We start from the raw sequence: 14,690 nt of genomic DNA on the forward strand, positions 1-14,690 counted from the left end.
TTTCCGCTGATAAGTTTATTGTCAAATAATACATGATAGCTAGCGCCCCCATATGAAAATTTTGATTATCCTAAGATCATTATATAATACAAACAATATGGTCTAACCAAAAACTATTCCAATGGAAATCAATCTATAATCTGTTATTTGTTCAAACATATTTTTAGACGAAAATACTTTGATGAAAAAGCAAACACAATCAAGACATGCTAAGTAAGAATTCTACATATAGAGTATGTATTTTACAATGGTTTGTCAAGTACAAGTGCTTCGAAGAGAATAGCTATCTCAATTAAACAGGGCACAGCTGTAATCACCAGCAGCACCCAGTAGTAGGTTAGGTGAAAACTGTCCGCCATGAAGTGTCCAAGACAAAGGAAAGAAAAAGTGTGAATCGCAGCCGAGAAGAGACTTTGCCGGGGAAAAAACAGAGATGCTCCTGTAATAAAAAAAAAAAAAGCGTATGTAGTTACACCTTTTTGAATTTAAAAATATTCAAAGCAAACGTTTGTTCCTTTTATAGTAGTCTTGCTTAGACGCTACGGAAGGATTCATTTAGAAAACGAGCCTGCTGTGCCCCCTTGTCCCCATGTTTAAGTTGTCATATATTTACCTTTGACGTCATCTACTTTGTTAACCGCAACTTCAACAAATTTCCATAGGGCAGCATAATCACATCAGAAAGTACTGTTCGTTGTTACCCTTTTGCACTCTTACTCTTTATAAGTCTTCTTGTAACCACTTCTTAAACGCTGACGTTTGAATCGGAGGAGAGCTTTATGCTTTACGGTAATGAATTACTACCGCAGGGCACTCAAGGAAAAGCACATTAGCCACGCAAATCGTAAAGTTTCTTTTTTATTTTAATATTTTTTTACATTTTGGAATAAAGATTACCAGCGTTTTAAATTAACGGTCATAGTTTGCATATTTTGTGGATAGAATTATTATTTCCCAGACAAGAAACATTGGCATAATATCGGCATCCAGAATTCAAGGCCGGCGGCTACTTTGGCCAGCAACAGGATGACGAAGTTTGACATAGTTAAAGAGTGCCTATTACTAGTCTCTCAATGAGAATAAGGAAACTGTATTTGTGGCTTTTTGTGTGAAAGTGTATATGTGCTTATATAAAATTTAAAAGTATAAAATGTAAATTCAGGATACATTTAAAAACAACAAATCTGACAGTGCATTAGAACACCCAATTTCTAATTTTGTAATTTAGCGCATTAAGGGATGCTTCTTGGTTTAGAAGCTGTGTCGGAGCGGTGTTCAAGTGCTTTGCGCGCACGTTTACACGCAGTAAAGTAGTCATATGTAATGTTTCTGATTTACTTTGCATCAATTATGTTGCACGGTCAATAGTTGAGCTGCGTAATCGAAAAAGAGTCGTTTAAGTTAGAAATTTGTTCAGTAATAGTTCGATCAGTGGAAATACCTGGATCATACTTGGATTCATAGTATATCAGTAGTGTTCCAGCAATTCATTGTTGCCCTGATTCTTCATTATTAATTACATACATGTTTAGACTACAAATTTTGGTTCGTTTCTATATTTTTTTCCTGTCATCTGTAGGATTTTGCGCACTGGATGTCATTGCCGGGCTGTTCCTTTGTTCTCGTTTACAAGACACCAATTGACACAACTTTTGTCTTGCCCATGGATTGCACTATGCCGTTGTAACGTTCCTCTGATATCTGAATGTAGCACCCGCAGTGAAGACAGCACTTTTAAAATAACTGAAGCGTTTTCGCTATGGGAATACATCTTATTAGGTAAACACAAGTAAATACAGACTGTGTGCATATCATCAAAAAGGTTGGTGCGATTACGGAATAGACTGAGAATGTGATTTTACGCTTACACCACGTCCAGAAGAACGTCAAGCCTTTACTCCCGCCGACCAAGGTCGGAGATTTAATATATTATAAATGACAAACGGTACACAAATGGAAGCTTACTCATTCGACTAAGAGCCCTCACGCAATTCAAGGTTGCTTCAATTTTTTTCTTTATTTTTTTTATTTAGTTATTTATTTTTTTTATTTTTAGGCAGAGATTTCCAATTTCTCATGGACATTTCCTGATTTTCAGTGCCGCAGGACTATGGATTCTGCTGCATACACGAAACCTGTTAATGAGTACAGCTAGACAAAAAGCCAAAAGATTAATGAGCACATAAATACAAAACCAACGAGTACCGATGAGCAAAAAACTGCCATGATCCCTTGTAGAAAAACCAAAGGCTTGCAGCAAAAGGGCTAATGCACGTAACAGCTGTCTCAAACGGTTGGCAGTCGCGACATGTTAGAAGACTCTGCATAGGTAAACGATGTGTGTGGGCGACAGACATGTTCACAAACAAAGAAACATACACATTTAGATATTTTTTCATTTTCACCGTTAAAATAATGGAAGGCACTCAAATTATTGCCATAAGGAATGATTTGCAACCAAGGTATCCTAATATATTTTCTACAACTCTCATAATATTTCTCAATACTATAACGTTTCTAGAATGCAATAGCGACAATAATGACTACTTTGGTAAATTAAATGCTAGTGACAAGATAAATGATATCGACTAATATCAGAACAGTACAATTTTTTCTTTTTATAAATATTCGGATTGGTGATAAATACTTGGCTACAAAAACTTGCATATAGCATATTCAAGATATGCAATAAGAAAATGGCAAATGGTTGTATAAGATGTATCAACGCTAGTCAACGCACACCCTGTAACATTATACCTTGTAATATGCCTGTAGCATAATATTATTTTAATTTTTGGATTATTGAGATGGTTTTAAGATGCGCCCTTTAGAAATTTGCACGTTTAAATCTATTCTATATTGTAATAATTGGCGTACCTACTGCTCTAACTAAAGACTCTTCTACCTCGAAGAGACTTTGGTTCAAACTGTCAAGTTCAGCGAAAGGAAGCCTAAGCAATGGGTAAAGAACAAGCATTAGCCTTTTCGAGAAATCAAGCAGGCGATTAGATATTTACAATATAACTTTGAGGCCGATGAAGGGGACTCGTGGAATTGTTTCTGGCTAAATCTTTGTAGACGCTTATCTCGAAGGAAGTCGACTTGTCAGAATGAAGTCCAATACTGACTATAGGGGATGAACGCAATGAGGAACGAGTGCTGCAGTTGAACAGCTAAGTATAGGGTCCTCAGTATCAAGTACCACCCGTCCGCTTTTTTGGAAACCTTTGTAACCGATGCCACGCGATCGGCGTCAACCGCCAGACCATCGAATATCTTGAATCTTTTGACAGGATTCAACAAATAACCAATGTGTCATCTAGGCATCTGGTGATATCACATGTTTTGTTATTTTTTATTAGGAGGATCTTTATTATTTCGCTCCACCGAGGTAGCGTTCGTCGGCTAGAAATACTTTGTATCTATAGAAACGTGTGTTGTTTTTTATTGATCAATATCAACTGTGTGTTATGGTTAATGATCCTTAAAAAATAAAAAGCAGCTACAAAAATTGACTACAAGGATTCTGCTAATATATTCGATGACATCGAATAAATGTTGCGCTATAACCGTCTATGAGTGCAGCCTGCTTCATTGTTTCATACTAAGCATTTTTCAGGCTCTTAACCTTGAACTCTGGTCTCCGAAGATATCTCCGCCTTCAATGTGCCACACAATGTGAGAAGCGTCGCATCACACACAGTATGTTATATTTTTTTAAATTTAGTAAAGAAAGTTATTTAACTTTAACAATAAAATGAGTACTGGAACCTCATGTGCCAAAAAAACTATTTCGTATGCAGGGTTTTATCAAAATTTCAAGGATTGGTTTCAGGCTTTGAAATACATCCATTAATCTTGGTCAGCGCTGCAAAAATGGCCACGCTATCTCTGTTACATTCCTAACATACAATGTGTTTTAGTGACTCCAATTCGCCTGCTTGCCAATATACGAGAATCTTCAAAGACAATGCTGGCTAATAATGCGACTTGATAGAATGGCGCCATGTCTCTTGTTTCGTTTCGAACCGTGCCCGGGTTCTATTTTGTGAGGCCCTGGGCTATAAGGTGAATAGAAGCTCGGCGCCGTTCAAATCTCTTTCACGTGTTCAGGAAAATCCCCATACCCGAAAAGAGAGCCCGACAAGATATAGAAAAAATCGCTTATAGAGGATAATACTCTTGAAAAATACTTCGGGACGTGATGCCATTCCTCGTGGAAACTACTCAAACGACTGTACTTTGAACTAGTTGTGTTTATTAGATTGTTCAATTGGTCGGCTTGATCCGCTTGCTGGCCTCAAAAGTGATAACGGCTCCTGCAACTGGCGAAATATATCTTCGCGTATTGAACCAAACGATACCGCATACTTTATGAGTGCCCTGACAGTTACGAAGTTTTCTTCTCACATCTTGACACATTAATGTAGGAAAAGATATGCAGATTAGTGCAACAAAGCAGCTCTATTTGCGCACCCTACTATATTTTATATTCCTATCATACTGTATTATAGGCACAAAACAAGATATTCTCATATTGATCAACAAAACCATTTGAATGGCCACGGTGTCATTGTCATGGCTATTTTATCAAAACATATACTAATGTTATAGCCTTTTAACATTGTATAATAGGAGTATAAAAGTGGTTATATGGTGTCTATGTAACAGATGTGCTGCAAATTAAATCCGCTCTTTACTACAATAATTTGCGTATCTCCAGCAACTTCAACGGCGTGAAATAAAGACTCTCCAACTGCTTCAGCTTGCGCATATATATTGGGTTGACAAAAAAATATTGACCGTTTGCCAAAGTAAATATTTTCCATATTTTAAAATGATATTACTAATCTAAACATGCACCATTCCAATCGATGATTCTCTGACATTTTTTAATACTGCATAACTTCTTTGGTTCCTTGGCAAAGGATTGTGACGAGTGATTTTTGCGCCCCTTTTTTGAAACTGAATTAATACTGTCGAAGGAGTTATGTGAAGACCGAAACAGGCAATATTTAGGTAGTGCAATATCTGATCTATACACCACATGCATTGAAATTTATTATTCAAGCTTTCTTTGTCTTTGCTAGAAAGCTAAAGCAGCATGTGGTCTACCATTCTGATGACGGAACAGGACGCCTTCCCTGTTCCCTAGCTCCAGTCTATTTTTCGAATGGCTTGTTATTATCTTACTAGCTGTTTACAGTTGAGGTCCGACGACTGTTTTGTCAAGCCGCAGCAACTCATAATACATGATTCCTACCGTACGTATTCCCAATCCCAGCAAGCACATACATTACGTATTTGGCTCCAGCTTGGCTTTACCACAAGTTGTGAAGCACATGTTTTTTTATTTCCACATTATTGTTGTATGTGATCCACTTTTCATTACCCGTGACCAATTGCTTTAGAGATGGCTTGGTTTCATTATATTTCTATAGAGCTTTGCAAACGGACATACGATCTTAAATAAACTATCGTGCGTCGGTTCATATGGTATTCAAACATCAACGTTTTTTATAGTAAACTTTTTTCAAATGCTTTTAAACTGTTAGGTGGTGGATGTATACTTAGTTAGGGATATCATAGCTACTCGCATGTCGATCTTGCTCAGCTTTCGCAATAGTTTTATCAACTTTTTTCTCTAATTGCAACTTTCACATTAAAATTCTGCAGACGAAAGCGAAAGAACAATTTTTAGACCGTTTCTTTTGGTGACGTATCTCGACCGTAGCACAAACTTGTTATGGGCCTGGTAGCATTTGTACCTTTCTTGTAATAAAATTATAAAATGTAGCAAATGTTTGCAGAAAGGTCACCCATCTTCTAAGCGTGTTATCTCAAGTCTGAATAAAAACATTCCAATAATTGCTCATGCGCTATCGACGAATCTTAGCCTCGAATGAAATTAACGCCGATACGGTGAAACACTGCATACTGCTTTATTTTACTATTTGCTTAGACTTACCGATCATAAAACATGTCAGCTCGACAGTTACCAGAGTTAAGGCCATAGCAAGAGCACCGGTTATGCTATTTTGAGCGAGTTCAAGAAGATGGTGGTCATCGCGCTTTGACCATGATACTGAGGAACGTGCCACTGCCTCAACGTCCCACAAGAGAATGAGAAGAAGTGCAAAATGTCCAAGAAGCGCCACAAACCGAGGAATCTCAAAGCCGCTATGGACAGTCATTTTATGACAGCCTAGAATGAAAAAAGGAATGACAACAACCATCGTAAGATTATCATATCTGATTGTAATAGGGCATGGCCACGTCGGCAGTGTTGGGCTCTTAGATTAGTTCTTCTAGTAGGCTAGATTGAGATGACTTTAAAGGATACGTCAGAAAAATAGTTACGACGAAGTTTAACAACAGGTAAACTAAATTTACTCTCCGTATTTTTGCTAATGATTCTATTAAGTTATAGTATAAAGTATTAGGATGGTCACCCTAATTAAGGAGCATTGTTCGTTTTTAATGGAAGACTAAGTCGTTGTTTGCTGCAAATAACCAAAGCAGTAAATGAGAATATTGGCCTCCTGGCTGTTTTTATTACAATAGATTAAGTGGCAGAACCGATTTAACGGGAAAGAGTTGCTGCGAGTACCACAGAGTCAATTCCAAGGGCTGACGATCCAAAGTTAAATGGCAGAAACCTCACTGCTTGTGTAGTTGTACACGTTGCTATTAAGGTGCACAATAGCACGTTACTGCCTCTCAGAAAAATATTTATATAACATAGACTAGACTAAATGTTAACTAGATACTCGGTGCATACTTAATTTACAAACTAGATCACTTAATATACTTAATAGGGTAGACTAAGCAAAAAATCTCTCTAGAATTTTTTTTTCCAAATAAAAAAGGTATAAGAAAACCTTTTTCTACAATATTTAATGGATACAGATGGTCTAGATACATTAGTATGATGTGGATACGGCTACGAATAGCGGCCGTTGATAAAGCATAAGACCCCGGATTCAACCAATAGGTAAATGCGCTTTCATTAAAGAATAAATAGATTGCAACGACTAACTCAAGCAGGGTTGTAGTGGAATTTTGGGACCTAGATGACAATAAAAGGGTCACACATTCTCGACACTAAGCAGGCGGTGGTGATGCCGGAAGGAGGTTTCTGCACACATTAATTGCAAGATCCAGCTTACTAATTACGCTTATTTATCTACATCCGTTTCATCATTGTTCCACTCCTACAGTTAGATTAGCCCTTTGTATATTTGTTTATTCCGACAAGCCTATTAGTTTAACATATACCTAACTTCACGCCCATGGACCTTTGAAGTTTTTTCATAATGTAAGGCTAGCACGTTTAACGCATGTTCCTACTTTCAGCAATGTACCTAAACGAAACGAGAACTTATTATAGCCCTTGCCCTTATCAAAGCTTGTCTATTCGGGAGGCGCTAGTTCACTTATTTCGCTATTATTTCGTGGGAGATTTCTACGCACGCAAAAATCTATACGCTTTGACGCAGGGGACACAATTGCTGTTGGAGTGCGCCGGGCTGACTTGTAAGTTCGAGCATTTAAACCCCCAGAAAATTGTTTTAGCGTGATAACTTCGTAAATCCCCATGTTGCAATATTGTGGTTGGAATTCGTAGCTTTTATACGGCTTGCACGTTACTATGGAGTGAGCCCAACTAGCCCAGTCACACACTAAAACCGAACAGTCACCAGAGTCGGTTAGCGCGTGCAGTAGGTTAAGAATCCTTGTCCCCTATAACGTGCAGAGTCATTTCTGATACAGGTAGTTGAAAGGCTTTTAAATAGCCAAGGTCAGGAGAATGGAGTGAAAGTGTCCCCGTCTACAGTCATCATTATTAGACTTCACGGAAACAGCAGATATTTCCGCTCACATAGTCGTCAACGAGTTCCTCTTTAGAATCAGAGGAAACAGCGCTGTTTTGGATCACGCAAACGCTGTCTGAAGCAGCGACCATATTCTGTCACTTTTAGAAGATGAACATACATGCAAACATTTCAAAAACTATGCAGCAAATACTATATCACTTCCGTATACTGCTCAGGAAGAAGGTGGCTTAGTGCAAGGGTTGCTGAAGTCTAAAGCCTAGACGGCCATACAGATTTATTTTTACGTCCACTCGCATACGCGGGTATCTGCTATTGAAGAGGGGATCAGTTGCAACAGATGTTAAGGCGCGTACGCACGTACATTAATCGCAGCCAATCGACTATCACTGCATGCCTAGAAGATTAACATTGTCAAGCAAGAATAGGTTGAAGGCGCGGACAGTTTAGATCGTATGTTGGGACACATATCGCGGTCGAGTGTCACGACATTTATTAGTACTATGCTACACAATAGATACTTCCGTAGCATTATTTATATGACTAGTTACGCTATGCAGCCTCCATGGCATAAAGAAATCGCATTTGTGTCAGCATATGTGCGTCATCATTGTAATAGATAATTAATTATTGTCAAAAAATATAAAATTTTCAACCCTCCTCTGACGTTACAGAAACAAAGTTAATATGAAAAACCAATTTGACCAACCGCAATGCTTATTAGACGTTGATCAAAGTTTGAGTTGATTTATGTACTTCACTAAGGGGTCTATCCAATTCACTTACATCCCACCACTAGAGTCAATATTTTCGGACGTATTAAGACTATTAATTCAAGATTTACATAGGCTTGTTTACTGAAGAGCTCTGAAGTTCTTGACCAATCAAATAAGGCTACGTGAAAAAAACATTGCCGACTTTGATCAAAAACAGTTACGCAACCGAATTTGATATTTATGCGCGTTATTTTCTTTATGTAGAATTTTTCTTCCTCTGTTTTCTAACGATAGCACATGTGGAGACACTGTCGTGGGAGAAGCACTTTTAAACTCTGGAGAAAGGAGGGAACTTATTGAAGCTCGTATTTAGTCCTTTAATCCCTGGCTACAGTCACTGCTCCAACTCGGTTTGGCATGCTTTGACGGCGTTTTCGCGCCATCTCTCAGGCATGTAGCTCACGTTTGTAGCACTGCGTTCTAGGGTTACGAAATATCCGTGATCTGTTGTCCGGCCCTGGCTCGCTTTTTAATGTATTGACACATGTATTCCATCGAATTCAAGTTGAGAAAATTGCCAAGTCGTAGCATAATCTCAAAGTCATTAGCGATAAACATTTTTAAGACACATTTTACCATATGACATAGTGACTTGCTATGCATGACCACATAGTTTTCATCCAGCAACGATTATCATACTTGGAGGAGTATTTCGTCTAATTTACCTAATTGTATTGCCATTTTTCATCACTCAATTGACGAAATGTAAGGTTCCTGCACGGTGGATCAAAATCGCGGCCCATACTATTACGTTTCTCTTATGTCCGTCCTGTTGAATTCCACAGGGTCTGGGGAATGTTTCGCCAGAACGCCTATAGGCGGGTTGAACGTTACCATTCAAAATCTCAAAATGCTATTCATCTGAAAAACGTACCTCTTCCAAGTCCTCAATTGTCCAAGTTGAAAATAGGAATTATTTAGTCCATTTGAAACGCGCATATTTCTGTGCACGGTTTTGCCAAGTGTTTTTAGTTAATTTACAAGAGCTAAGTCTTTCGATAAGACGTCAGAGGGTCATTACAGATACAGTGTCTCCGCGCTTTGCCGTTCTTTAAAGTTGCAGTTGAAAAACCGTTACAAACCGATCTCCTTATGGCGCGTTCAGAACATTCCTGTCTCCTCGCTGCATTGTGCACAGTCTTCAATCTTTGTTTTCTTTTTTCTTGGTAGTAGAAGCACGTTACTCTTTGCCTGCTAAGCTACATTGGTAACTGCACATTTCGATATTCCAACCCACCCAGTCATATTTCTCTTCGCGATCGCTTTTCTTGTATGGCTCTGGCAACTACAAAGATATAAAGAACAAAAGGAATATTTACTTCGTCAGAGCATTCCGAAGAACAAATTTAAAAGCGATGATCGCTGACCACATGCTGGAGGCAAAGGGATATCGCCACATTTCCAATGCATTATCACTATCTCTTTAACCTCCTGGTGTGTGAAACTCAAGCAAAAGGTGGCACTAAATACAATGTAATGGCAGATGTGCTTAGGGCTCCATCTTATTACCATAATTGCGGAACTCGTCTACGAGCAAGATTCCAGGCCAAAAGGAGTAAGGTTAGTAGTCTATACAGGCAACTTAGCATTGGATTACTGCCAGGACCAGAAAGGAGCTGTAGTACAAGACCCACAACTTTGTATACAGTGTTAGTTTGTATAACCAGATACCGATTTGAACTAGCACTTGAGAAGACAGTAGCCATACTACTTGAAGAAAAGCTGCATGAACCTTTTCAGCAACCGGGAAGGGCATTTTATCCAAAGGAGTGTTTTGAAACTGAGAATCCACATGCTAAGCAAACGATGAAGAAGGTGGTCTTGGCTGCGCAAAACCTCAGCAGACTAACGACGACAGTCACGGTTTAAATAACAAAGAGAAAACGACTTTCCAGAGTAACAGATCCTATCACCTTCTCCTCCACCCTATTCTGGCTAAAGTATCTAAAATAGAAGAGAAATAAACGACACCTAAGGAGAGCTCTAAGGTGTTTGCTCTCCTGATAACTAGTGTATTCCGAACCATTTTATCCGTAAATCCGATACCGAAGTTGAAAAGCGGCGGAAAATATATCACAATTAGGTTCTTATCTGCGAAAGGGCTATAAAGAACACTCTCAAGAAGTTGCAACAAAAGCGGGTAAGTACAACAAGAGAGTAATCTCCTACTGAGCGAGCGGAGCTCTCTTTATGCTGAAGAAAAAAGGGGTCCCTCCTGGAGCAGAGATAGTATATTAAGAGATACGGGCACAGAACCAGAGACAGAGGGCACTACGAACCTAGTACGCCTAGACGCCGGTCAAGCCCCATATTGCCTTGGTAAATGCCCATAAGCGTACCATTACTGTCTGGTATCTAGACAATAATTCTACAAATATTGACAACTTAAAATGTGCTATAATCTGATCCTCTTCCTTATCCTAAACAGTCATATGCTGAGATTAATAAAATATGGGAAGAAATTAGTGGGAGCCCAATCTTTGCATCGCGTGCCTCACAAAACTCGATTTATTAGAGAAAATAACTGCACATAAAAACAATGGGTGGTCGAAGACAAAAAATACTACACTACATTTGAGCATACTGCTCACCAAGCACCGAAAAACCAACAAACAATTTTTTTGAGCCTGGAATGAGAAAGGAAGCAAAACAAATACTTTTAGCCCTCCATTTAAAGTAATTTAACACATGGGCTGAAGCCAGCACAAAGGAGCCTGTAAAATCATCTAAAGACCTTAACGGATTACTGAAAGCCGTTAGATTGAACGTCATGCATCTAAACTCAACAAGCTTGCCTCATTCGAATCAGTTTCTCATAAGAAAGCAGTGTCAGTCAGCAGCCATAACGTCTTATTAAGACCGAATACGAATGATGATTCATGATGATGGCTCAGTGAGGTCTCTAGAGATCCAGAAATAGGAGTTAGGTAACGCACGTCGGACAGTACTGAATCAGCTTTACTGACTGCCAAAGCAAAGAAATAAAGCAATAAGAATGTACTACTTAAAACTGTAACATCCCACAGAGGCAGACACGAAGCCCTTCTCACACCAGGAAACACATCAGCTACGTAACCTTCAAATGGAAAGTCGATAAAAAACATCAGTGTTCCTTCACCAAAATTTGTAAGTATAATGTCGTTAATCGTTTGAAGGAAATTTGCTTTCACAACACAAGGAGAAAGGGTGCAGGCCAGCACATATGACTTTTATCACTTTCGTTTTCGTGTCAACGCGTCCACTATGCAACTTAGTTATGCAGGAGACTGCAATCACCGTATAAAAAATCATACGTTATGCAAAACGAGTCTAATGTTAAACTAAATCGCAATAGAACCTCGTCGAGACCAGTCAAAGAAATACCTATTCAACTTGACCAAGTATTCAACTAGAAATCTTCATCAATAATTTAATCTAGGCCTTCCCTGGTTGTTATTGTTAAATTATTAAGTCTTGTTCTTTGTCCAGTCACAAAGTTCGCTGTCCATTAAGTGATGTAAAATTATAACGAATTTAATCATTGGAAAATCCTGTCTTATTTAGACTCATCTTTGGATTGGCTTTTGTAATTCGTTGGCAGTAGTAGTACTGTACAAAAAATATCTGTCCACCGAGCATTTACCATTAGATTACGAGAAAGATTGGAAAACATTTTGAAATATTGAAGCTGAATGTTGAGGGATCAACTTTGATGCCGCGTATTGCCAAGAAAATAACAGAGGAGCTTTGGATGGACAGCTGGAACTAAATTAAACAGTTTGAATTGTGTTAAATTATTTAAATTAGGTTTTAAAGGCGCTAAGACATGCTCCTCTTGTGTAGCTTAAATTGAATAAGGTAAAGAAGTACAAAAATGGTAAAATAACTAATATATGTCAATCAAAGGGTCAAGTAATTAGTTTATTAAATACTAGGAATCTCTTCTTATTGACACAAGTAATTCGAAAACGAGGCTACTCCGTCAGTCTGCTTCTAAGTATAACGCCCAGATATTTTGTCCTGATTTACTTACTAAGCTATTACTGCCCTATATTTACCTACTTCTTTGATCTTTGTCTATTTTTGATCCTGAAAGTAGCTTACAAGAAGTCCAAAATATTTGAAAAACCTTTAATTGATGTCAAATGATAGAGTAGTATCTTATTTCTGTATGCTTTGAGCCATTAGAGATTTATGAGTAACTAAGTTCCAGAACAAGCAAAGTAACATGTTTCAAGCGTTCCCTATTTACAATATTATATACATTTTTTAATTTGACTCGTTGAATATGAATACCAAATGAGAAGATAGCCTTTTTTACACTTGTATTTTTCCAGGTTTCTAACCATTTTGCTTGAGTAAATGCTGTCTATAGAAAAGGAAAAGGTGTTACTCTTATAAGCTTCTATGTAGCGATAAAACGGCATTCATTGTGAGAAGTACTTCTTTGCCTAGCCCTATTTTTCTTAAAATAATGGTTATCGGTTTAAAATACTCTACACGTAAGATTCTGGGCCTAGAATAAATACCACAGATGTGTTGAATAAGTCAGCCCTACTGTCCTAAGTGCTACTGATATGTTATCATCTAACGCATGTTGTTGATTATTAAAATTAAGATGTCTAATTTGTTACATGACTGTGCAAATTTAACTGTGACAGTAAAACTAAAACTGAGGATAATATCGATATTTAAAACTGTTATTCAATGCAATTTGATTGTCGGTACAACTTACTCAGCACTTACCTTACAGGGTGTTTTACGATATTCTTTGATATATTAATGAAATAAGATGTTCTTCTAGCCACGCACGTATTTCGTGAGAATCTCACGCAAATGTGGCCTTTCATTATATATTTAACACTTAATTCACTGCTGTTGCTTGGTTACCTGAATGAGTTTAATGTAAACAATGAGTGCCGTCATTTTCTTTCTCCTATTATTCTGCAAAAATCATCTTAGATATTTCCTTTTGTTACCATTCTCTTATGTTAACCTGAATAACATTCACATATATGTATTCTCTTACTTTCATTTATTCTCGTCAGAACGAAAGCAATATAATTTTACTGTAATTAAATATTCTTCCATGTTTTGATATTTCGAATGTGTCACCCATTACTAAAGCGTCACATGAACCGTAGAAATAAGAACTTTCATTTTTTGGAATGTTTTAAGTTTTAAATACTAACAGAGTCGCAGGTAACGTTTCACTAGGTGTAAATTTCCCTGAATACTATCTTATTGAACGCTTCAAATATTGCCGCCGGTCTGTTAAAGGCCTCCAAGTGAAAATAGGCCGGCATTTTGAAAGGACGCGGTGTTTGTCTACGACCGTCGGCGGAATAACATGGTCGTGTGTTGTGGTGGCTGTGTAGTAGCGAGTCGTGCTGAGTTGGTGTTGTGGCCGGCGACCGTAAGATTTTGCCTGAGTTCTACGGGTAGCACACGCTACTTGTAATTTGTTTCAGTACCGGCGTCGGCCTATCGCGCCGCGCGCTTGGTTGGGAACACCGCGGTCGCGTAAGGCCTGCGGTAATGCGAAAACCGTTGCCGTCGTAAAGCATTTTTCAATTCTCTGAGTGTTGAGTACAGTCACGAGTGTATTGGCTTTTTTGAACACTAGTCGTACTGATTCCCCGCTGAAGGTGCAAATTTTGATCACTAACAGAACGGTGGTAACTGTTACTACTCGCTACATTGCCAATTTCCGCAACCACAGTTATGTACTCAGGATACCCAGCTGCAGGTAGGGTTCATGAGATTTTTTTGATCTAAGGTGTACGGGATGACATTTGAGTGTTATGCGCGGGAAGTATGTTTTCATTGCAACTTTCACACCATGATCATCCAAAAGTTCTTAAGTTCTTGCATTCAGAGGTGCATCTCTGATATATTTTTTCAGAGATGAGGCTGATCCTAGTCATATCATGAGCGCGATTATGTCCAAAGCATCAATCAAAATAGACATTTTCTTAGTTGACACATGTTATATATGGGTGGCGTAGCAGTGCTTGACTTAACAACTAAATGACCCCGCTCTTTGTCTCACCGTTCCAATTAAATAGAAATGCGCCTTCCTTATGAGCTTACTTGATCA

The 14,690-nt window shown here is 38.3% G+C and overlaps 2 protein-coding genes across 5 annotated transcripts in view; one reads left to right on the top strand and one right to left on the bottom strand.

The window, feature by feature from the left end:
• On the bottom strand, positions 1-13,806 carry LOC111266002 (transmembrane protein 107). 4 transcript variants are annotated; one of them, XR_015313272.1, is made up of 5 exons: positions 13,783-13,806; positions 13,337-13,480; positions 5,969-6,205; positions 2,206-2,321; positions 1-439 (listed from the first exon to the last, which is right to left on the bottom strand). XR_015313272.1 is itself a non-coding variant. In XM_086970751.1 (3 exons), exons 2-3 carry the CDS (start codon positions 6,192-6,194, stop codon positions 243-245), a joined length of 423 nt encoding a protein of 140 aa, XP_086826877.1. In that variant the 5' UTR covers positions 6,195-6,205; positions 13,337-13,480; the 3' UTR covers positions 1-242. The 4 variants fall into 4 exon arrangements, 2 of the variants coding, with proteins under 2 accessions (XP_086826877.1, XP_086826878.1); XR_015313273.1 differs by lacking the exon at positions 1-439 and adding an exon at positions 462-1,701; XM_086970751.1 differs by lacking the exons at positions 2,206-2,321; positions 13,783-13,806.
• A 138-nt stretch (positions 13,807-13,944) lies between these two features.
• Positions 13,945-14,690, top strand: part of LOC111265993 (uncharacterized) — a 55,768-nt gene continuing 55,022 nt past the window's right edge. Inside the window, exon 1 of the mRNA XM_022843098.2 lies at positions 13,945-14,339. Within this exon, the coding sequence (XP_022698833.1) occupies positions 14,315-14,339 (25 nt within the window). The 5' untranslated portion in view covers positions 13,945-14,314. The remainder of the gene's footprint in view (positions 14,340-14,690) is intronic.

Source organism: Varroa jacobsoni, unplaced genomic scaffold, assembly GCF_002532875.2.
Source record: "Varroa jacobsoni isolate VJ856 unplaced genomic scaffold, vjacob_1.0 scaffold_1039, whole genome shotgun sequence".
Classification (NCBI taxonomy): domain Eukaryota; kingdom Metazoa; phylum Arthropoda; class Arachnida; order Mesostigmata; family Varroidae; genus Varroa; species Varroa jacobsoni.